This window comes from Phascolarctos cinereus, unplaced genomic scaffold (genome assembly GCF_003287225.1).
Source record: "Phascolarctos cinereus isolate Bilbo 61053 unplaced genomic scaffold, phaCin_HiC Scaffold_2;HRSCAF=192, whole genome shotgun sequence".
Classification (NCBI taxonomy): Eukaryota; Metazoa; Chordata; class Mammalia; order Diprotodontia; family Phascolarctidae; genus Phascolarctos; species Phascolarctos cinereus.
This window is the reverse complement of record NW_027555625.1, coordinates 316,851,550-316,876,679: the sequence shown is the minus strand read 5'-3', so window position 1 is coordinate 316,876,679 and position 25,130 is coordinate 316,851,550. Positions and strand designations below refer to the sequence as shown.

The window sequence follows — 25,130 nt, the reverse complement described above, 5'->3', positions numbered from 1 at the left end:
TCATTAAATAAAACAGCTAGTATTTATAAGCACTTTTAAAGTTTGCAAAGAACATTTTACACATGTTAATTCATTTGATCATTTGAAATTCAAAATAACACAACATAAATATGACTACACATAGTCTATTATTTTACAAACAGGAAAAGCCTGGTAAAATGTGGTTAGGCTATCATATAGGTATATGGTTAGTTCCCCAAATTATGTACCAGAAAAGGTTTCCACTCTACCTAAGGCTGCCAACACTGTGTGTAGAACACTGAGGAATGAAGCAGCTCTCTCATCATGAAACTGGTCCAGGCTGAACAGTACATCTTGAATCACGTCTTCCACCAAAGGAAGCAAGCTAGCATCTGAGTTCTGGAACATAATTTCCAAGACTATTGGGGTATGAGAGGACAGTGACATCTGATGCAGATTTAAGGATATCTCATTCACTAAATAGTCAGCATTATGATTGATCAGGTCCCGGGGAGAGTCGTAGGCACAGGCATGACAAATGTCAATCATGGTGCCAGTAGCTACCTGACTAATAAGTAGAGTTTTGTCTCCAGCTTTTTCAAGCACTGGGTAGAGAGCTGACATTAAAAGAAAACGAAATTCTATTCCTAGCGCATGCGCAAAGCAGCCAATTCCTTCTAACTGGATGCATATTTGCCAGATGTTGCTATTCATAGAACAGACAATGGGACTAAGCTCTGAAGATGATGGAAGTGATGAGAAATGGCAGGTGTGAACACCAGATGTGATGGCCTGAAGGTCTGAATGCTTCATTGTTAACTCCCCTCTGTTTCCCTCAGCTTCATTAGAAGTGACCAAATACCAGTTTTTCTGGCTTAAGTATTCCTCAAGAATGGATGTTATGATCTCCTTCAGTTCTTCTGCACTTGCTCTGCAATCGGTTTCATGAAGAACCTCCACCTCTAACCCAGAAGCCCCTGCAATTAGTTCATTAAGGATCATGGCAGCTTGCTTTCTGTAGATGACAGACTCGTTGTACAGCTCTGTGAAGTGATCCACAAGCAGATAGAGATCCCCATAATAACCAAGCATCTGACATATCTGCCTCAACAGTAGGAAAATCCGCTCATCTGTGAAGAACCGAAAGTATTTCCTCTGGCTTTTGCTCTTGAATAAGGGTGGCTCCGACAATGAACTGGAAGATTCAGCCAATCCATCAGAGGCCCAGCGTCGCTCTTCGACAATTTTCACATCGGCCACATCTAGTTCTAGCACTTGTATGAGTGCTTTGGACAGGCGATGAAGGTGGGCTACAGAATGTAGAACAAAGTTAACTTTGGGGCCCAAGAGTTTCAGGTAACCAAGTAATAAGAGGAGAGTAGAATATTTGCCTTGATCATCCTGTGAACTCATCAGGCGGGGAAGGGCTGTAGCAAGGGAGTGTAGATTTTCTGACAGGATGTCAGTGAGTGCCCTGCTCTCAACAACTATCCTTTGATCTGCAAAATTCTTGAGAACATTATTACATCTGCTTTGGACATCAGGATTCTCATCATTTACCAAACCCACCAAAACTTTCAAAAGGTGGCCAACAGATTTCAACAAGGATTGTGTACACTTCAAAAGAAGATCCTGGACAAGTTCTATCAATTCCATCCTTGCCTTCCAGTGTGGATGAACTGAAACAAATTCAACTATTTTTTCAATAAGGGCAGTCAACTTATCTCCAGTATTTTTAACCCAATTTGCATCTCTATGGACCATAAGTTCTGCTACCCTGTGTTCAACAGAAGGCTTCTCTTTATCTTTTGGAATTCTTGCTAATTGTTCATCAGCCATAATGAAGCCAACTGTCTTGTAAAAGACTTTTAAGGCAGATATGATGATCACATGACCTTGTTTAAAGTCTCCCGTGATAATCCTGGTCAACGCAGTTGAGATCCCAGGCAAAAAAGAAGCTAACAAATCCCCAAGTTGTTTTGTCTCAATGTCATCTAACAACTTGGGATGGTCTTGGCAGTCACACTGTAGGAGAAGAACTTGTAAACACTTTAAGGCAGAAATTTTAATTTGCTTTGATTTCTCCTGTTCCACCAAAGTTAACAATAAAGATATAGCAAATCCTAAGTGGGGAAGAGTGCAAGGTTGATACAAGCTGAGGATTATATCCCCAAAGGCTGAATGCATTAATGTATGGAGTCCTTGGACCACAGCCAATTTTAATTCTTCTGAAACAGGTGCTGATTGTTGGGAATTGGGAGAAGACAGGCAAAGGCAGAGCTCTGAAAAAAGTTCTTGAAGGAGGTCCTGTTTCTTTATACATGTTGTAGAAAGGACAAATGTGATGCATTCTACTACACTCTGGACCAGGCTCTCTCTTTTGGTGCCTGGAGTCTTGAGGGCAAATCTCAAGGGAAAGAGGACATATTCTTGAAGGTCTTGAAGAACAGAATCACTCACAACATGCAGTTTTGACTGAAGGCGTTCCACATTCTCCACTGTCTGTGTCTTTGTGAGCTGAACACAAACTGGGCGTAAAATGCCAAATGCTTCCTGGGGAGAATCAAAAACTGCCATTGTTCAGAAGTCCTCTTCTTGAGAAAACTTCCTGTAGTCCAAAACAAGGAAATTCTTCTCAGTAAAACAAATCTAAATCCCCTTGTCTAAAAGGTTAGAGGAGATGTAACTATGAAGTGATGAAACTGGTTTTTAAGTATATACTAGAATTTAAAGAATTACAGAGTTGGATGGGATCTCCTCCAAAGTCATCTAGGCCAGCCCAAAGCATGAATATGTCTAAAATATTCTTGACAAGAAATCCAGCTTCCACTGAAGACCTCCAGTGACTGGGAACACCTTATCTCCTGAGCCAGTGGTTCTATTTATGGACAGGTCTTATTGTGGAGAACTTGTTCCCTATATTGAGCTGAAAGCTCAAAAGCTATAACTTCTTATGTCCTCCTGTGGCCAAGTAGTACAAACCTAATGTGTATTCCACATGACAGCCCTTCTGATACTTGAAGACAGCCATCTTGCCTCCCCAGTTCCACCCTCCCGAACATCCCTTAGATTCAAACAAGGGTTCAATTTCCAATTTAATTCAACAAACAACTGCTAAGTACTCACTACATGTAAGACCCTGTAAGCCACACTGGGGATATGAAGATGACAGACATAATCCCTGGCTTCAAGAAGCTTACAATTCAATGTGGGTGTCCTGGAAGGGGTAGTAAAACACATATAAGTTCTATAAAAAGCAAAACAAAAATAAGTACAAGGAAGAGATCAAGACAAAGTGCTATAAGAAACACGAGGAGGTTGAAATCACTTTTAGATGGCAGAAATGGGAAAGGAAAGGGGAAGAATCAGGAGAAGTAGTACCTGGACTGAGCCTTCAAGGAGACACAGAACTTTCAACTGAAGACATGGAAAATTTCAGGCACAGAATGATGTACACAGGCATGCTTGTGCAAATGCACAGAGTTGGGAGAGGCTAGGATTAGGTCAGGGAAAAACCAGTAGTCCAGTCGGGTGGGAATATATACAATGCATGAAGGAGAGGTGTCTGAAATAAGGACAGAAAGGCAGGATGGAACCAGACCATAAGGACCCTGAATGCTAAGCTAAGGGCAGCTCTACCTCCTGTGTGAGACCCTTCCAGCTATCTCCTACTCTCAATTCCAGAAACTATATTGCACTTGCTTTGTGTATTTGTTGTATTTATACTAGTTCTAGAATTCCCAAGAGTTTTTGGTTTTTGTCTTTGTATTCTCAATGTCTAGCACATATAAATACCTGTTGATTGATTTGATTCTGTAGCCAATAAGAAGCCACAGAAAATTTTTGAGTAAGAGACTGATGTGAATGGATGTGTGTCATAGGAAGATTACTTTGTTAGTACTGGGAGGGATGGATTAGAGAGGAAAGGCTAAAAGCAGAAAAAGCAGTTAGAGGTTGTTATGATGTTGTAGATAAGGTGTAATAAGGGCCCAAGTTCAGTTCAACTCAACAAGCATTAATTAAGCATCTGCTGTGTGTTGAACCCTGCGCTGGGCACTGGAGATGCAAAGACAAAAACAGTTCTTAACCTCAAGGAGCCTGAACATGTACATAGAGAAGTCGATGACTTGGGTGACTGGAAGGATGGTGGTAGAGAAATAAGGAAATTAGGAAGAAAGGTGGATTTTGGACATAATGAGTTTCACATGCCTGTGGAATATCCAGATAGAGATATCTAGCACGCAGCTGGCAAGGTGGGACTGCTACTGAGGAGAGGTGAGGGCTGGATATATGGATCTGAGAGACATCTCGAAGAGATGACAACTGAACTGATTGGAACTTAGGAGATCACGGAGAGTGTAGAAAAGGGGCCAGGTATAGCCTGGACAGGATATTAAGGATCATCCAAAAAAATAGACTGAGAAGGAATGGTCAAACAGGTAAGAGCAGGATCAGGAGAGAGTTGTGTGAAGAAAACCCAGGGAGGAAATGAATTCAAGAAGAGAGGAGTGGTCAACAGTGTCAGTGTAAGTAGAAAGGAGGAGATGGATGCTAGAGATGCTGCCTCCAAAGCCGTCAGCCTGGGGAGGATATGCACATACTCCAATGTTGTTGCCATTGCTCAAAACATTTCTGGACCATCTCTGTTGGAAGTACCTTTCACAAATAGAAGGAAAGCAGTCTTTACAGTGACTAGAATCGTACCCTTGTTTTGACCAAAAATGGAATAATTCAGTTGAACCAAAAACAATACACAGACGTTTGTTAATCGACTACTGTGAGTAGAGCACTGTGTTAGGGGCAAGGAACCTTCTGCTGAGTAAGACAACAACAAAGATATAATAATACACATGATACACAACATCACATGTTAAGTACTTTAGAGAGTTATAAAACCATGTGAGGGGATGTGAAGTTCAAGAAGGAAGGTTCCCGGGCAGATCATGGAAAGCTTTCTGGAGAGGTGACATGTGAACTGGACTTTAAAGGACAGATAAGAATTAAGCAGAAGAAGGGAAGGTAAGACATCGAGGTGTCAAGCTTATGGCCCACAGGGCTGCATGGGCCTGCAATACTCCAAGTGAAGCTGAACTAGATTAAAATGTAATTGGGAAATGTTTAACAAAATAAATAAAAATACAATACAACATAATGTTAATTTGTGTTTCTAGGTCAATATGCAGCCCATGGGGATCCACTTCTATTTGAGTTTGACACTGGCTGCTCTTAGCAAAGGAACGTTCATTTGCCATACACAGGTTCAAGTGTTTTTTTCCCTGTCATTAAGGAAATTCAGAAGACTGTGCTTCAGGCTTGTGTGTTTAACTCCATTCAGAAAAATGTAAACAAACTAATAGGAAGACTAGGTTTACAGAACCCCACTCACCAACTGCAAAATACATTTACATCGCTGGTATATCACTTGTGGTTAGAATTATTTGGTGATTAGGAGGCTGTAAATTGGGATTCTTGAATTCCTTACTGATTTGGCTCCAAATATTCACTGAAACTGAGATGACAACTACAAAAGGGTCCTGATAAGGCTAATGCTTACAAGAATAACTGCTGAGGGCTCAAGCAGGAGGTAAATGGTCTGAGTTGGGGTTCTGGTCTCAGCAGCTAGGTGAAGGCCAGGCAGTCTCCCAGCTGCGACAGGTCCTCTGTCAGGGTCACAACAACAAACCCTAAGTCTGTATTTAAAGGAACAAAGCAATTCTTGCCTGAAAACATCTGCTGAAACTTAACCTAGTGCACCCTGGTCATAAGCTCTCCAGGAAGCTAACAAGGAAGGATGAGACTGCAATGAGAGATCATAGTAAGAGAATACACTTTTGTATCTCATTATTATCTCTTTCCTCGTCCCTGTAGCATGGCACAGAGTGAGGCCCTGGACTTTGATCTACAACACCCTCAGAGGCATATTTTATAATATGTAGAGCTGCAAAAGGAGTTTCATCGAATGCTGCAACTGGGAGATCATCGAATCTGACAGGCTTGAGAAGGGGCTTTGAATGTTTTACACAGTAGAAACCGAGGCCCAGAGAGGGAAAGTAAGATGTTCTAGGACACACAGTACATTGGTGGCAGAGCAAGGAGCTGAACCCAGAATTCTTATCTTTTACTTCAGTGCCCTCGGACTACAGAACATTGCTTACATTTTAGGAATCTGTGAGTACTTTTTCTACACTTGATCTTGTATCACATATTTTTTCCTCTTAAGAGGTCTTTTTAGGGATCTATTCTGATCCATTTCATATTAACTTAGTTTCCAAATGTCTGTGGCAAAATGTGGAACTTTATTGCACAGTCTTGGTTGCTATATGTTTCATGTGTAAGTTTCATCTTTGCCTGATCATATTCTTGTCAGTGGGGTCTGCGTGGAGTGGAACAGAAATTTTGGACAAACATTTAAACTTTATAAACTATGAATGCAAACTATTTAAAAACTTTTGGAACGAGTTTCCTTCCACCTAGTCTGAATTAGTCTGCATGTATTTTTGTCGTGAGAGTGTACACCTAATGCTATGTGCATTCTCTATCACTTATGTAGTTTTGTAGTTATTATGTAGTTAATTAGTCAAGACAGAATCAAAAGGGAACTATCCCAAAGGTGAGGGGGGCAGCCTCAGGAAGGAGCAGATTTCCTTTCACCATAGGTTTTCTAGCAGAAGGTGGATGGTCACTTTTCAGGGATTTCTATTCACATACAAGTTTGACTACATGACCTCAATCAAAGGTCCCTTCCAACTTGGAGATTCTTTGGGGTGTATAATTTGAATTAATCTGACAAGTGAGAAAGTACAGTAGATTTGGAGTCATGAAAAATGGATTCTAAAATCATATCTGCCATTAAAAAAATTATAGAAATTTTAGAGTTGTAAAGCATCTTAGAGATTTAACTAGTCAGGCAGTGTTCAGCAAGGCCCTTAACTTGCCTGGGCCTCAGTTTCCCCATCTATAAAACAGGGTTAGGCAAGGCTTGACAATTATTTGTTAAGAGATACTATTTTACATAAGTCCCATTTAGAAGAGGTTATCTAATGGGGGGGACCGAGATAAGGTCTAGTATACAAAACAATTAACATGACTTTATGTAACAAAATGATTCAAGATAAGGTACCAATAACGAGACAGTACCATTTTGGTCCAAATAAAGGCTATACCATATAAATGAGGTCCCCTTGAAAAGAAAAAAAAAATACACACTGAAAAATGGCTACATAAAATTATTATACTGAAGACATATATTGTGAAAGGTTTTTAAAATACCTTTTTCATTTCAAAAAGATGTCATTGTTTTTAATAATTGCTGCTTTCTTCCCCTTTGTCATTTTGTTGTTCTTTTCCTGATGTTTCCCTGATATCTTATCTTTACCACTATTTACTACCACTAATAGTGTAGTTATAGGGCATAAAGAATATTGCTCTGGGACTTAAGCCTCACTGAATCTGTTCCAGGGTACTTGTACTTCCATTTAGAATCAATTCAGAAGGTAAAGGATTCATCTTTCACTATTTTCTCAATCAGGCTGAGTAGCCAGTTTTTGGACTGGGATCCACAGATATATTTCAGGGGGTCTGTAAACTCAGATGGGAAAAAATTACATCTTTATTTAATTTGGTTTCCACTGTAACCTTATGCATTTTATTTTTATGCCCTTAAAAACTCCTCAGGTTTTGCCAGACTACCAAAATGATCCACAACACAAAAAAGTTGAAGACGCCCTGGTCTTAACCTTCAAACAAACTCTTGACACAAGGCTGTGAGCCCCAATCTTCCCTGACCCTAGAATACAAAATTCTGCCACAGCTAAACCCTGATTATCTGTTCCACTCTTCCTCCTACCATTACCTCTGTATCTTGGTGCTGGTTGCTAGCACTTGCTTCCTTTTCCCCCTTCTACTTAGTTTCTACACACTCTAGAGTATGAGAGTGTGTTTTCTTGGGGTTATTAATCATGGCAAAGAGAATATGCAAATTAAAAAATAATACACCAGGGCAAGGTAATTAATTAGAAGGAACCATAAAAAGAAAACTCCCTAGACTCAGACTACTACTTTACTTCTAAAGTATTCTGTTGAGCTGCAATTTTCCAAGCCTAACTTGACTCTGCCACATTCCCTCTGGGAGAAGTATCCAGTTCCTCTCACCCTAGCCTTCAAGGAACTTCCATTCTATCAAGAATATACAACAGCTACTATAAAAATGGCATCTTCCTTTCCAGAGCACCTCCAGGGCAAATTTAGGACTTATTCCAAAGATCCATTGGATTGAACTTGTCGTTTCCCCTCAGGAATCCCCCTAGTAGGTTTTGGTGTACTGGAAAGAGTATTCATCTTGGATTAAGACCTGTGCTTCAACACTTGGAATCACAGATTTAGATCTGAAAGGGACCTCAGAAGGCACTGAGTTTAGAGCTCTTTAAAGATGAGAGAACTGAGACACAGAAAGGTTAAGTGAATGGCTCAGGGTGAACTGCTCACAGCTTATAAATGTGTGAGTCAGGATTTGATCCCTAGTCTGGTGCCCTATCCATCCATTACACCATGCTGTCTCCTATAAGCTTTATGATCTTGGACATATCATTTAAGCACTCAGTGCCCTTGTTTTCTCAACAATAAAATGGAAATAATATTTGCATAACCAACTTTATAAGGACGCTGTGAGGAAAACATTTTGTAAAATTTAAAGTGCTACAGAAATGGAGGTTATTATTAGTACTATTGTTTAATGTACTGCCCATAATGTTACCAGTCACTTGGCTGTCGATCTTTTCTTCCTCTCAACCAAGGGAATGGGGCACTTAAACCTGTAAATACCATGTTTATCTCATTTCAAATATCAGGTCACCCCCAAATTCACAAGACTAACCCTTTTTGCACTCAGGTTTCAGAGACCAGATTTGGGAAGAGGTGTAACGTACACAGCCAGACCAACGAAGCAGATATTAGGCCCGATTCCACAGTTTTGTAGCACTTTGGCCCTCTCCTCAGCATTGCTGCCTTCTGCCAGCTATCACACTGTGCCTCCCATGGCCACAGGTTAAAGCCATACCCTAGAATTTAAGGCTCCATACAACCTGGCCTCCACCTCCCTTTCCAGCTCCACTGAAGTATGGCTACCAGCTGTTTCCCAAACTCAGTGCCCAATGCCCACCTCGATGCATTCATGCCAAGCCATCTCTCAGGCCTAGAAGACCCTCTTTGTGAATTTTTCTCAGTATATTTCTCAGTGAAGAAGTGAGAATATTTCTCAGTGAAGAAGTGCCCTTTTTCAAGACTCAACACCTCTGGGATTCCTTTCTACAGTTGTTACTGCTCTTTGACTCTGCAATTTTCCTAGTATTATACTTATTTATGTATATGTTGGGTATTTCCTCCCAAAGGAATGGAAGTTCTTTGGGGGCAGGAACTTTCCCCTCCTCCCCATCTCACGCCAGTACCTATTTTTAGCAGGAATTTAGTAAATGTTTGTTGAACTGCTCAAGTATTATCATTATTATAATTACCATACCATCCCTAACATTCATTTGTAAATTTGCAGGCAGAGACTGTGACTCTTTTCTATTTTTGTCATTCCAACACTGGGCATAAGGTCTTGCTTAAATTAAATATTGTGTCTTTCCCAGAGATCTCAATACCTACCTCACCATCTTCCTCTTGACCCTATATTCCTCAGCCCTCATTGTTGAGGACTTTACATACACACTGATGTTGGTCCCCTGAGATACCCTAGCTTCTCAATTCATTAACCTTCTCAATTCCTATGACCTGATACTTTGCTCAGGAATTCATGTCTTAGATCCCACTATTACCCAGAACTGCCACCTCCATGATCTCAAATTCCCCTCTGATCATAATCTCCACACTTCATCTCTCTCTCTGCTTCACTCTTTCCAACCTATTGTTTTAAAAAGACATCTAAGGGGCAGCTAGGTGGCACAGTGGACAGAGCACTAGCCCTGGAGTCAGGAGGATCTGAGTTCAAATTTGACCTCAGACACTTGATACTAGCTGTGTGACCCTGGGCAAGTCACTTAATCCCTATTGCCTCACCAAAAATAAAACAATATAAAAAGATGTTTCCTTTTTATTATTAGGAAACTTGAGAAAAACACCAATAAACATGAACATTTCCTTATACAAAGAGCAAAAAAAAGGACTGCATATGAAATTATGACTCTCCACTATACAGCTTTTTGGAAGTACATTTTAAATTTAGCATGATAGTCTCAGTTCTGCCCTGCTTGTCTGTGTCTACTTTTCGACTTCCTTCTGTTCTCTTCTGTTAACCTGTTTAGTTTTTTAATGATACATTGATGTTTTTTCCCCTTATTTCTCAGTATCTCTATTTACTTCTCCCCTTCCCCCCCCAACTTATTTTTCATCCACAACATGACTGTTAGTCCCTCCACAACTCATTGGTTCTTCCAATCAATTACACCTGCTCTTGTCTCACTTTCTTTGCTTATAACAGTACATGGCACATAGTGGATGCTTAATAAATTATGCTTGTTGACTCACTGACTGTCTCGACCAACCCCTTAACTGTCCTCCACCCTGGAAATTCTTGCTCTTTTGTTTTTGTAATCATACCCTGCCAAGGTCTGCCCAGAGATCAAAAAACCTTCACCTGACCCTAACATCCATCCCCTCAAGCTATCATTTCTCCTTCCTTTCACTGCCAAGTTCCTAGAAGTAGCTAATTATTCCCATTACCTCTACTTTCTTATTCCCTGCTCCCCAACCACTTGGACTTCCAACCCACCTGTTCAAATGAAATTGCTCTCCCTAAAGCTGTCAATGATCTCAAGTTTTAAATCCAATGTCCTTTTGTCAGTGTTGATCGTTCTTGATCTCTCTGTAGCTTCTGACACTGTTGAATATCCTCTCCTTCTGAATATTCTCTTCTCTCTTGACTCCCAGGACACTGCTTTTTCCAGCTTCTCCTCCTGCCCTGACTGCTTCTCAGTATCCTTCATCCTTTTCCCTCCCCCTAAGCATGGACATTCCTTCAAGGACTCTGTCCTGGACCCAATTCTATTCTCTCAATATTTTCTTCCTTAGTGATCTCATTAGCTACTATGGGTTGAATTATCTTTCTGTAGATAGCCCCCAAATCTATATAGCCAATCCTAATCTTCTTCCTGAATTTCAGTACTCCATAGCTAACTGGATATCTCTAATTTAATGTCCCATTTTAAATGCAACATGTCCAAAACAGAACTCATCATTTTTGCTCACTAAACTTCCCTCTCTTCCAAACTTTCCCATTTCTATTGAGAGCATTTCCATCTAGCTACACAGTGTCGTCATTCTCTCTCACCTTCTATATCCATTCAGTTGCAAAGTCTTATTGAATATATCTTCATAATATCTCTTGCCTCCACCCCATTCTCTCTTCAATCACTTGACCTCTACCCTAGTTTAGGCCTTCATCACTTGGTGGCCTAGACTATTACAGTACTTGGTATCTCCCCCCATTCCAGTCTCCTCTCATTTCAATTCATCTTTCACATACCTATCAACACAATCCTATAAAGTACAGTTGGCTCAAATCTAGTCATCCTGCCCTCAGGACAAAGCACCAATTCATCGGCCTGGTTTCAATGTACCCTTGCAGTCTTATTCACACTACCCTCCTTCACACCCAGCCAAACTGAGCTTGACGTTCCCAGTCCTGCCTTAATATACTGGCATACGATGTCCACCACTGAACACACCATCTCCCCATTTCTGCTTCACAGAGTTTTAATTTTCAGTGCTACTTCCTACTTAAGGCCTTCTCTGATGCTGGCATGCTCTTTTTCTTTCTTGTTCTCTTCTCAAACTACCTTATATTTACATCTGTATATGTTATAATTCCATCCCCCAATTCTTGAGGTCAATTGCTCTTTCATTTGTATCCTTTTATCCCCTTTACCTTGTACATAATAGCAGTTAGTGAATGTTTGTTGATTTTAGCCAATCTACCTGCATTCACGTGCTCCCTATGTCCTAAGAATTGGGGATACAAAGAAAAGGATCTGGACTTAAGAATCATGTACATAGAGAAGATAAGTGAACTAATGAGAGCTGATGAAATCACCAAGTGAGATAGTACATTGGGAGAAGAGGCTCCAGAACAGTGTTGGAAGACACTAAGAATTAGGTGGCATGACCTCTATGAACAATCAATAAACTAGGTCAAAAAAGAGAGGTAAGGCAGGTAGGAAGACCAGGAGAGAAAACCTAGACAGGAGAAAGTATCCAAAAGAAGAAGGTGATTGATAGTGTCAAAAGTTGCAGAGAGGTTAAGAAGGATGGGAAATGAGAAAAGGCCACTAGATTTGGCCATTAAGATCATCACTGATGACCTTTGGACAGACTTAAATTGAGCACAGACACATTCATGGCCCAAATTATGTACAAGAAACAAGGCCACGTAAAATGTAAACACTGATATAGGTTTGTTGAACTGAAATGTCTCACAAAAGTCTCTGGCACCAAAGATATTACTATTTTGGTGAGCATCCTCTCAATGCCAGGGGAGGAGCACAAATGACCGCTCTTTCATCTATATAACAACATAGTGTTATATATTTAAAAGGAGAAAAGGTATTGAGAAACAGATTAGATAAGTTTGATCTGAAAACTAAATTAAAGCACTTCTGGTGGGATGGTGGAGCGAGAAGATATATATCACTCCAAGTCAGAGCCACATGAGAAAGCTTCATGGAAAAGGTAAGGTTTGAGATGGACCCCAAGGTCTGGATAGTTAGGAGGGGAATTAGATATTCAAAGATCACAGAATTTAGGGACAGAAAGGTCTCAGAAATAATCCAAATCCAACTTCTTAATTTTATAGATGAGAAAAAAGAAGACCAAAGAAATTAAATGAAAAGGTCAATATAAGTGGCAGAGCAGGTAGATGGCAGGGTGGATAGACTGCTGGGCCTGCAGTCAGGAAGACTCATCTTCCCAAGTTCAAATCTGGCGTCAGACACTCACTAGCTGTGTGACCCTGGGCAATTCACTGAACCCTGTTTGCCTCAGTTCTTTCATCTGTAAAATATGCTGGAGAAGGAAATGGCAAACCACTTCAGGATCTTTGCCAAGAAAATCCCAAATGAGTAGGACTCAACTGAAAAAGGACAATATATGTGACAAAGCTGAGATTTAAAACCACCACCCTCTGACTCTTAATCCAGTATTCTTTTTACTTGTATAACACTCTCTCTCAACAAATACTCTCTAGACATGTAGTGCTGTGGGAATGTTACCAAATGAACACAGGTGCAGACATGGGAATGACTGTGGTCTATGTAGGGAGACCAGCTTGGTTGATAGAGGCAAAGGAAGTGGTTAGTGCTGAGTGGGGTGGGGTGGGATGCAAACAAGTGTGCAGCCTGGGAAAGAAGGTTGTATTTAGAGCACAGCAGACTCCTGGGCTCTTTATACTTTTAGTTGTGTGGCTCTGGGTAAGTTACTTTCCTTTTCTGGGTCTCAGCTTCCCTATCTGTAACCTGGGGGAAATGATACCTGCACCACCTTCCTCACAGGGATGTTCAGAGGATCAAACAAAAAAATAAAGCTGCTGTGAACGAATTGCTATATAATTGTCAGTTATGATGACAGTGAAAGGGATATTATTGGAAGATTATTTGGGGTGGCAGAGAAGGTACAAGAATGAGGATAATACATTTCAATTATGGATTCTGGGGCAGCTGTTACGAGTACTGGACTTGGAGGTGGGAAGACTTGAGTTTAAATCCAGCCCCAGAACTTACTAGCTGCGTGACCCTGGGCAAGTCACTTAACCTCAACCTTTCCCTCAGCCTCTACTTTCTTTACCTGAAAATGGGGATGATAATAGCACCTACCTCCCAGAGGTGTGGTGAGGATCAAATAAGATTCTTGCAAAGGGCTTTGCAAACCTATTTGCAAAATTATTATTACTAAGATTTACTTTCCTTACAGAAGCACAGTGCAAGTACTATTACTTCCCATTTTAAATATTTTACTAGTAATTTGCAGCTCTTCTAAAATATAAACTCCTTGTGGGCAGGAAGCTTTTGTCTTTTGCCTCCTTTTGTATCCTCAGTGATTAGTACAGGACTGGGCACACAGTAGGCGCTTGATAAGTGTTTACCGATTGGTCTTTTCCTGCCCCTAGAGTAGCGTCCTTAGCTACTTAAACAGAGAAGTAGCTCCAGGGCCGGGGCAGCCAAACGATCTAAATCAATCAATAGCTGGGTTCACACTCTATGAAGAGAAATAACCCAGTAAAAGGTTCCAAACCAAGGACTGGCTTCCCTCAGGCTAGTCAGTGATCAGGGAACAGGTCGCATTCGCGTCCCTTGACACGAGTGAGCTGATGCTCCATGCCCAGCGCTGGGTCCCTACGAGTGCAAGAGTTGGGGGCTGGCATCCAAGTCTCGGGACTCCCAGCGCAGAGGGCCGGGCAGGAGAATCAACATCTCTGCCCTAGACCTCACCTTACACGGCTTCTAACCTCGGTTTCCCCAGTTCACTGTACCCTCCTTTTCCCTTCGGGGAGAAACTTCTTCCCTCGGCTCCGCACACCAACCCTTACCTGGTTCTCTTCTAGTCTTTCCCACCACTCGAGCTCCTTCCCGGAAGTGACGTTTACACCGGCGCGCCGAGGCACGAGAAAGGTCCCGGGACGCGGGAAAAAGGGACCAACTTAGACTCAGTGAGCTCGCGCGCCGGGAGAGCGGTACCCGCCCCTTCCGGGAACTCCGCAGCGGGGCCCGGCCTAACCTACCCCCTACCCCCCTCCTTCTCTACCTCCTCTTTTGGGCAGTCTTCTGGGAGGGTAAATGAAAGTCTACCGAAGGTAAAGCTCAGCGGCCATCCGCCTGCCACCGCCCCGCTTCCCTCCTGCTTCCGCGCCGGCCCTTGCCCTTTGCCCTCTCTCGCGGCGGGGTGAGAGGTCAGGTGGCCATCTTGTGGCGGCGGCGGAGGCGGCTGTTACCGAGGAGACTCGGCCGCCCCTCAGGCCTTGGCCCCTCAGGCTCTCGGCCTGGCCTGACAAGTCCGGCTGCAGCTCGGTCTCGGACTGGACCTCGCCCCGGGCCTGTGTCCATCGGCTGCCTCTTCCCGCTCCGCCCCGCCCGGAAGCCCGCCAGTCCTCCCTCCCTCCCGCCACCATGTCCTCTTTCTCGGAGTCCGCGCTGGAGAAGAAACTCTCGGAGCTGAGTAACTCCCAGCAGAGCGTCCAGACGTTGTCTCTGTGGCTGATCCATCACCGCAAGCATGCGGGGCCCATCGTCTCGGTGTGGCACCGCGAGCTCCGCAAAGGTGCGTATCCAGTCGGGGCTGTCAGGCCCCCGCCTCCCCGGCAGTCTGAGAGCTCCCCCGATCCCCATGCGTCCAGCTCTCTGCCTCCCCTGTCTCGGGCCGAACCCATTTATTAAGCGCCTATTATCTGTCAGGCCCTGGGCCAACCCCACCCCCCAATCCTCCAGGAACCCAGCTGTCTGCCCAGCTCCCCAATCCTTAGTGCATCCCTTTCCATGTGCTTCTTCCCTGTCCCCTGCCTCCCCCTACCTCCGTCGGAGCTGGAAGCAGGCATTTATTAAATGCCTACTGTGTGTCAGGCACTGTTAAGGGGGAGCAGCCTTTCAGCCCCCTCCCCGGTCTATCCAGTTCCCTATTCCCACATGTGCCCCTCTCCATGTGCTTCTGTCAGGCCCCCCGACTTCCTCTTCTTCAGTCTGATTTGTCAGCCGAACATTTATTAAGCTGCAGGGCTGTGCCTGTCGCTGTCCTAGCTCTGGGGATTGCAAGAAAGGCAGTAGAAATTCTTATGCCAGAGGTGCTCAGCCTTCCACTACTTTGTGCCTCAAAACCCCCCCCCCACCTCTGTCTGGACAGTCAGTAAGCATTTATTGAACACATTTTCTGTGCCAAGGTATTGTGCTAAGTTCTCCTAACCCTCCACGAATGCCCTTCTACTTCTGTCTGTCCAGCTCCCCAGTCCTTCATGCATCTCTCTCTCTGTGTTTGTGCCAGGCCGCCAGCTCTCCACCACCTGTCTGTCCTCTTTCTCCACATGCTTTACACTGCCTTTATCTGAATAGCTCCCCATTCTTAATGAACCCCTCCTTGTCTGTCTGACCAGTCCCCAAACCACCAGTACCCCTACCCATCTCTCTCCAGGCCTCCACTAGCTCTGTCTCTCCATCCCAACCTTCCAGGACCTTTCTGACAAGCTTCCAACTCTCCATGCACACGCCTCTTGACTTTCTAGCTTCCCACCCGTCTCCACTGAATGTCCCTCCAATTCTCCACTACTGTCTCTGTCATTCACACACCCCTTCCCACCTGAGTCCTCAACCCTTCACACAAGCACTCTTCCTCACAACTTTTTCCATACCCTTTTTGCCTTCAAGTATTCTCCTCTACTTAGTCCCTTATACCTCTTCCTGCATGTTTTCCCCTTGGGCAGCCCTCTGAGTTCCCACTCCTTTGTGATTGCTGATGACTCCCAAATGCTTCATTTAGGAGGGAGGAATCTCGTTTTGATCTATCTGCCCTTTTACTTCTTTCTCAACACTTTTAATATTCAGCATCTTTTTGTTGGGTTGATGAAGGGGCCTGCAGGCATGTGTTCTCATTGAGGTACACCTGGAAGTAGCTAAAGTTAGGTCTTTGGTGCCAGAGACTTTTTTGGTTGTAGTTGGGCTAGTTCACAGCAGCAGAATTTTAAAGCTACTACTATATGTAAGGTACTGTGCTTTCCCCAAAACTTGAACCATCAGTAGGGGTTCTGTGATAGGTTTTGATGCTGCTTTTTGGTGTTCTTCCCAACCCTTTATCATCTAGAAGTGTGTATTTCAGAGGTCTCCAAATTCACTATTGTCTCCTTATAAAGTACGTCTTGGGGGGCAGCTAGGTGGTACAGGGGACAGAGCTCCTGCCTTGGAGTCAGGAGGACCTGAGTTCAAATCTGGCCAAAGACACTTGACACTTACTAGCTGTGTGACCTTGGGTAAATAACTGAACCCTGATTGCCTCACCAAAAAGTAAAAAAACAGAACAAAACAAAAAAACTAGGAAAAACATACCTCTGAAGTACTTAAAATTACTTGACCAAAATTATTGCTTTTCATTGCCTAGAAATTTTTCTGTTTACCTAGTACATACTCCTATTTTTCCTCTTTCACCCTTATTTTTTTTTCTTCAGTTTATGGAGCCACTTCTATACTGTAATTTGTTTAAAATGCTCTTGAAGAAACAACTTCTTTAAAAAGTAAATATATTGCCTATAAAGTAGGTAACTTTAAGACTGTTCTCAGGACCTCAAAAGAAAGTCAGGAAGTTTTTTGTCTCTGTCTAACAACCAAATGAACTGATTGGGAGAGTGGAGTTGAAGAGTGGAAGAGAGAGGAAGGGAAGAGGAAGATAGCTTAAATGATCGATTTTTGCCTTTTGAAGAGAGCCTTGATTTCTAATGTCACAACAGATGAAAGCTTTATAGTATATTGTCCATGTATCTGGGGATTCAAAAAAAAAATTACTGTTCCAGTAATTCCTGAGGTCTAGATTTTCCTCTGAAATGACTTTTCTTTATACACATGACTCCTTGCTAGGGGCATAGAATGTTTCCTGAAGAAGGGAAGAGCGTTTCATCCTAAAGCACATCATAATAGTTTGGCTGGAAAGGTGATGAAAATAATTGTCATTATTAGCAGTGAAAATATTTGATTTTTTATCCTTAGTTGTCTTATGGAATTCATAATTTCAGCTGCTGGAAAAATTTTGATTCATAGAGTCATAGGTTAGAACTTGAAGGGAACTCAATGTTCACTTGCTCATAACATCCTAATTTTGCAAAGGAGGTCCAGAGAAGTTAAATGACTTGTCCAAGATTGCAAAGGCAGTAAGTAACAGAGCTGAGATTTGAACCCAGATCTTACTCCAAATACAACACCCTTTCCACTTTGCCGTAGTGCTATTCTACAGTGTCCAAATTGTTTTCTTGTCATTTGGATTCTGGGTTTTTGAACGTAAGACATGTGAAATATGTAAACCTTTATTTAAGAATTGGCTATTGTTATTTTATTTTAGAATTCATTGTTGATTAATATCAATACAAACTTGGTATTTATGGATTTCTCCAGCTTCCCAAAACAGGTGTATGAAAAGAAATACCTCCTATGGTATTTATACCTTTGTTACTGTAATGGGATACAGGAGTAATTATTGAATCCACTTTTGTTTTTGACCAATTATTAAAACTGTTAAAGTACCTTTAGATTATTAAATTTCTTATTTGTTGATCTGACTTGTTACTAGATGTTTATTGGAATTGAGAGCAGACATATTTATATGAACTTTTGGGGGAAATATTTAAACTGTTGTGTTTTTTTAAAACCCCAAATTTAAGTTTCAGTTATTATCAATAACTACATTTGAAACTATCTTGTAACTGCTGAGTGATGCATGCTATGTGTCTTTCAAAAGGGGAAGAAAAATGGAGCAAAGACTAGTTTGTAAGGTGGGTAAAGGTTGAAGTATGATACGTTTGAGTTCAAGTACTTTGGTATTGAAGAAAACTTAGTGTTCCGATATCTGATTACATTTTTATTTATTCCTTTTAAAAGAAAACCTTCACCAAAAACTGGTGATGCAACTTTATGGTCGAGAAGTTATGTGCATGGAAGCCAGGAAATTCAGTAATGTTCCCCAAAGCAACTGTAACTCAGACATACTGTATGAAGTTTTTATGGTTTAATATATGATACCATATAGAGTAATAGGAAATACTGCATCTACTATGTATAAAAAAAAAGAATTATGGGTTTTGTGGGAGCCATAATTTTTATTTTCCTGACTTCATGTGTGTAAATTTTAAGTAATGATCTGATAACATAGCATTAATATATTTTTGCATTTTAAATAAAGAATACATCTTTTAGAGGTTTTTCTGTTGGGTTACAGAATTAGCTACCTTGGACTGGTGACTAAAAATGTTCAGGAAAAAAATTTAACTATTGGTTTGTGGATAACAAAAAGTGATTTTGAAATAAGAACAGGTTCTGATTTAGTTTCTTTCAGTAACATATAGTAATTAACAACAGCAGTTAGAAATGTCCATCCTTGCAGTATATTCCTGTATTTTCAAGTAAAAGTTTTGTTTTGCCATGTGCTATTGGATTTCGAATTCTTAACCTTTCGGATCTTTTCTTAAGATAGTATTTGTAACTTTGTGCATTTGACACAGAGACTTATTTCATGAAGAAATTAAGACAGTTATTTCCTTTTATACTAGTTTTAGGCCAGCTTTGGTAAAAAAAATTAGGTCTTAAGTGCATTTGTTGCTATATTCTATGAAGTTTGTTAAATGCACAGTCCTTGACCTCTAACAAAGATATGTTTGTATTCTGTTATATAGTAAGTAGGCTTTGGTAAGAAACTGACCATGAGATGAGAAATAGCACAGTTACAATGTAAGTTAAAGTATTTTCTTTTCTTCTTTCAGCCAAATCAAATAGAAAGCTTACGTTTTTATACTTAGCAAATGATGTCATCCAAAACAGTAAGAGGAAGGGGCCTGAATTCACTAGGGAATTTGAATCTGTCCTCGTGGATGCTTTTTCCCATGTTGCCAGGTATGTTGTCTGCTTTTTTTTTCCTGTAATTCTTTTATTACTTTGTGTGAAACTCTCTACCACTTGAAAATTAAATATTTTTGTCAGGATATTTATAGCTATACAGGCCAAATTAATGGTTTTCCTTCAAGCTAAATCCTTAAGAGCTCTAGCAACTATGTAAACATTTTGGCACATTATGAGAATTCAACAGTAATACTTAAGGGATACTCTTACTAAGGATACTCTTTCTTTCTCCAAATTATGTAACAACTTATCCTAATAATTTTCTGGGTCATATTGTACTTGGGTTTTATTGAGTTGTCTTTAGCTTGTGATCAATAACATGGTAAATAGCATATTTAGTTTAAATTTTCTTAAAGTCAGTCAACAAACTTATGGTCTCTTAAAGATCAGAACGCAGAGTAATAGTCCTTTGACTTATATCAACCTTTATATGAAGAGGAGTTTTGGGTGATGGTGCCCTAATAAAAAGGAATAAGTTATGTCTCCATTTTTGCATGCTTGCTCTGTTTCCAGGAACCAAAGTTTTGTGCCTGTTTTTCTTTCAGCTAAAGATAGTACTTGTTTCTGTAACAGCAAAAGCAGTAATTACTAATCTGCAAAATCAATATTGGATCTAGTGTTGTCCTGCTAAACCTTTCCTATTTGTTTTTGCTAAAGAGCACCATAGCATGTTCCATGTAGTGATGTAAATGACAGCCTGAATTATTTTAAATGTGATAAAGAAAAATTTCGTCACAAGAAACTGACAAGCATTTATTAAGTTCTTGCCAGGCAGTTTGCCAAGCATGGAGTTACAAAGAAAGGAAAAATAATTCTTACCCTTTTGGAGCTTGTGTTCTAATGAGGGACAATATATTAAAAATGCCTACATATAAGATACATGTAAAATAGATGGAAGGTAAGCTTACAGAGGAGGTTCTAGCAGCAGGGGGAGGGAATGAGACAGGATAGTGGTTTTTTGAACAGTGTTTTGAAGAAAGCCTGGGAGTCTTAAGAGGCAGACTTGAGGAATAGCATTCTAGGTAGGGAATGGGAGATAGAGTATCATGTAGGAACAGTAGGTAGGCTGATGTCTTTGGACTTTAGAGTGTTCAGAAGATAGTAAAATAAAAGACTGGAAAAAGGTTAGAAAGGGTCCAGGCTGTAAAGAGCTTTAAATGTCAACAAAGGACTTTATATTTGATTCTGGAGATAAAAATACCACAGGATATTTTAGATCTAGAAATAATTTGATTGAATCTATAAATGCTAGTCTGTAGTTGTAGAATATCCCTGGAATAAAGGGAAGCCAGGAAATTTGGAACTGAATGAAGGAAATTTTCATAATGAGAAATTGACATGTGTGTTAAGCATTTTGATGCATACTTTCAAGTCTAAGGTTTTAGAAGGAGAAACATTGCTTATGTCAACATTTTCTTGTGTCTTTGAACATGTTTAGGAAACATCAATGTGTATCGTTTAGTTAAGCATTCAGCTGTAGATTGTTTTCCATAGAGAGAAACAGTAGAAAAGAAAATCTGGCTATTCTTCAGTGAAACATTACTTCACATTGAAAAAACAAAACAGAACAAAACCCCCCAAATCCCCTCAGCTTTGCCAGAAGGACAAAATCAGAAAAAAAGAATGTGATATAATTTTTAAAAAAACAAAAAAGGAAATAGAAAAATATTTGAGTATATTATCAAATAAAATATTTTTTCCTCTTTTCCATAGGAAAGCTAAGTTCTAAACTGATGACACTAAAAAAACTGAGGATGTTATTGGCTTTTATATGATTAAAAATTGGGTCTTTCCAATATAAATTCATTCTTGAACAGACTGCTAGAATATAATACTTGGAATGGTATAGGAGGCCTTAAAATAAGGAAGATTACTTTAGAAGTTGAATGTGCCCCATCTTCAAACCTACATAATACACTTTAGAAAGTAGAGGTGATCCTTAGAGCATTTGCCGATAAGTATTGATCAGGATGACCATGACTGGAAAACAGAAAGTAACTTTTTTTAGAGAGAAATTTTGGGAATTAAAATTTGATCTTCTTAACTCTTATGACTAGAAATTCCATTCAGAAATGCAGACATTTAGCACCTATTATGGGCTGGATACTATGCTACATGTTGGGAATACAAAGGCAAAAAGTAACCAGTCTTACATTCTACAAGGGGGCAAATGTAACATATAAACAGATAAATGGCCGCAAGATAATTTGAGGAGGGGAAGAGCACTAACAATGGGCAAGGAAGGAAAGGTTAGGAAGTGACTTGGAATATATCAAAAAATAATTTTACAGTCATCAGAAAGGCCATGGGTACTTGATTAAAACTATCCAGAAGCTTTTTGGGAAGGAGAATCCTATCAGTATTTCTTATTCCCCCTTTCTGTCTGCTTTTTTTCAAGGGCTACTTTTGTATTCAGTGCTCTTATCAGTTTCTCTCTTCATTCTCTTTCTAGTGTTATTAAAAATTTGAAGACACATGGCTTATTTTGTAACTTAATAGTTGGTTTAGATGTGTCCGTAATCAAGTTTCGATTGTGATTAAAAGGCTACCTTGTCAGAAGACTTGGACCTCTTCAGCTGTCTTTTTATAGTTCAGTAGTGATGGCTTTATACTGAACAAAGAGAATTGATCCTTTTAATTCAGTTGATATTCTACATTTGATTATCATTTAAGAAAAATACCAGCAATGACAGTCACCAAACCAGAGTCAGAGTTAGTGGTCTATGGAGTGGCCTTTTTTAAAATTGTAGTTAAGTTCCTGTGTTTGAAAGACTAAAAGACATATTTGTTCTATACAAAGTACCTCATTAGTTTTTACATAACTGTTGTACATATTATTTTGCATTTAGAGTAAGATATAGCTTTTATTTTTACCAGCTTTTATCATTACATAATTCCCTTATCTGTAGAGTGAGAAATTTAACTGGATAATCTCTAAGTTCCCTTTTAGTTCTGCTATATAAATATTTATTGAATATGCACGGTTCTGGGAATACAAAGAGACATAAAGAATGGTTCTCGTATTCATATAGTTGCAGGGAGTGGGAGGTGGAGAGTATGAATAAGAAGATGGAGAACAAACTATGTATGTAAAAAGATAAGTAGAATAATAGAATGTCAGAGGTGGAAGAACATTTAGTCCATTTCCCTCATTTTACAGATGAGGAAACTGAGACCCAGATGGGAAGTGGCTTATCCAAGTTTACAAAGATAGGACTTCAGCCCAGGTATTCTTTAAGATTCAGTTCAAGTGCTACTTCCTATAAGAGACTTTTTCTGATTCCCTCAATTTTTAGTGCCTACCCTTGCCCTCAATCACTGCATATTTTTATGTATCTCCTGTATTATCTGTGAGCATGTTGTTTTCTCCTTGTAGAATTTGAGTTCATTGGATGAGCAGCTATTTCACTTTTTTATCACCAGTGTCTACATATTCACTGGTATACAATAGGTGCTTAAGATATATATTGGTTGTTATTCAAAGTCTAGTACTCTTGCCCTGTATCTCTTGTCCACTTTGCCACTCGCCCACAAAAAGAATACTGGGTAGCATGTACTGAGTGGTCTGGACAATAAGTACGTAAGGAGATCAAAGGAGAGACAGCTGGACTGACATGTCTAGGAAAGCCTTCAAGTTCATGTCCTCAATTTTCAACAGCAGCAATTAATTTTTAATATATTTTTCACATTCACATTTTCATATTTTTTTCTATCTATGTTAGAATGCTTTGTAGGCGATTTCAACTATTTGTTAGTGTTGAAACCATAACTGAAATAGTTATGAAATCATAGCATACTTAAATGATTTTCATTATTTTGTTGTGCTGTATGAGGACAATTACTATTTAAAAAACCCAGCATATTCTTAGTTGTTTTTAATTTACTGAAACAACAAGCTTAAAGAGGAAGAGAAAGAAAAAAGCACTTATATACCATCTCTTATGTGCCAGGCGCTTTCCCAAATATCTCATATGATTCTCACAACCGCCCTGTGAGGTAAGTGTTGTTATGTCCTCATTTTATAGTTGAAGGAACTGAGGCAGAAAGGTTAAGTGACTTTCCCAGGGCTACGTAGCTACTAAATGTGTGGAGTCAGAATTGAATTCAAGTCTTTCTGACTCCATGTCTAGCACCCTATGTACTTCACTATCTAGTTGTCAATTCAGATTGCAAATAGGGTGACTGAAAGACAACCTGGGATTGAGTCTGGGAATCAGGAAGACCTGGCTTCAAGATCAGTTTCTGGTACATACTAGCTATGTAACCATGGACAAATCACTTCTCAGTGATCCAGGCAAGTCTAAGATTTTAAGCTGTAGGTAAATTGTTTTATTGGTAGTGTTATTTTTTACTCCAAAATTTTCCTACACCCATGAAATTACAAGGCTGAGTGAATAGCAAGAACAAAAAACATTTTGGATATTTTTACAAAATTTTACAAAATTGTGGAGTTTTCAGATGTTTTTAAAGTACCACCTAACTTTTTAAAATGAATGTATGTTTTGTATTTAAAAAAATACCCAACAACAACAACAACAACAACAAATACAAAAAAGAGTAGAGTCTATTGGCCAGATCAGCAGTAGAAACATGTAATATTGGATAATGCAAATGTCACAGTTTTATTCAGAGAGTGGTAAAGAAGTGTTTTGCTACTTTTAAAAATTTTGAAATTTTGAAAAATTTTAGAATTAATTAGTTCAGTTTGCAAAGTAAGTTACTGCTGTTCAAAGTCACTTCTCTTCAGTATATTCTAAGTCCAGCCTTTTAAGGATCATTACCAGCAAATAAAGTTTTTGAACACTTTTCACATAACCCTGAAATTTATGACTGAAAATTCACCAAATGTGATCCAAGTATATAATATCTGAGGCAGAGTATTTTTTTTAGTCATTTAAGAAGTTGGACATTATAAAATCATAGGGAAGTAAGCTGCCTTGGCGGAAGTGGACTATTTTGATCCATTACATTCTCTAGTCAGCTAAGAGTTTAACTAAAACTCTTTGATTTATTGTAGTCTTAAAGTACCATGATAAGTTAGAACATAATAAGCACAATTGACAAGAGTATCCTGTAGTAGAAAGAGCATTAGGCTAGGAATTAGAAGGACCTGGGTTTCTGTGCCAGGTTTACTGCTAATTTGAGGAGTGACCGTACAAGTCATTTCTCCATTTGGGGCCTTAGCTTCCTCCCTTGTAAAAAGAGAATGGACTAGAGAAATCTTTAAGGTCCATCCTATCTTTAAGATCCTCTCTTCCTATGAATTATTTAAAGTCTTGCAGTACCTTTGAACCAGTATTTTGAACATGAGGTCCCTTCTCACAGTCAGTAAGTATTTATTAAGAACCTCTGTGTTCCAGGCATTGTGTTAGGCACTAGGGATACAGATACAAAAAGTGAAATAATCTCTATTCAAAAGAAGCTTTTAATGAGGGAAACAAGTACAATCAAGTTTTGTATGCAAATACAGAATAAATAAAAGGAATAAAAAGAAAGTAGCTAAGTATAAATGTATAACATAAATATAAATATGCATAATATAAA

At 39.8% G+C, this 25,130-nt stretch overlaps 2 protein-coding genes across 6 annotated transcripts in view; one reads left to right on the top strand and one right to left on the bottom strand.

Annotated features, from left to right (window-relative positions):
* TTI1 (TELO2 interacting protein 1) overlaps window positions 1-14,637 on the bottom strand; it is a 42,106-nt gene extending 27,469 nt beyond the window's left edge. For both annotated transcript variants that reach the window (XM_020990754.2, XM_078150208.1), the window contains exons 1-2: window positions 14,537-14,637; window positions 231-2,569 (exon numbers count right to left, since the gene is read on the bottom strand). In XM_020990754.2, coding sequence (XP_020846413.1) covers window positions 231-2,538 — 2,308 coding nt within the window. In that variant the 5' untranslated portion in view covers window positions 2,539-2,569; window positions 14,537-14,637. The remainder of the gene's footprint in view (window positions 1-230; window positions 2,570-14,536) is intronic.
* An 84-nt stretch (window positions 14,638-14,721) lies between these two features.
* The window catches only part of RPRD1B (regulation of nuclear pre-mRNA domain containing 1B), an 83,969-nt gene continuing 73,560 nt past the window's right edge, over window positions 14,722-25,130 (top strand). For 3 of the 4 annotated variants that reach the window (XR_013484794.1, XM_020990756.2, XM_020990755.2), the window contains exons 1-2: window positions 14,722-15,264; window positions 19,451-19,580. Coding sequence is in view for 3 of the 4 variants with exons in the window: in XM_020990756.2 (XP_020846415.1) it covers window positions 15,114-15,264; window positions 19,451-19,580 (281 nt within the window). In the remaining variant the exon portion in view is untranslated. The remainder of the gene's footprint in view (window positions 15,265-19,450; window positions 19,581-25,130) is intronic. The other variant, XM_020990757.2, reaches the window with a different exon arrangement.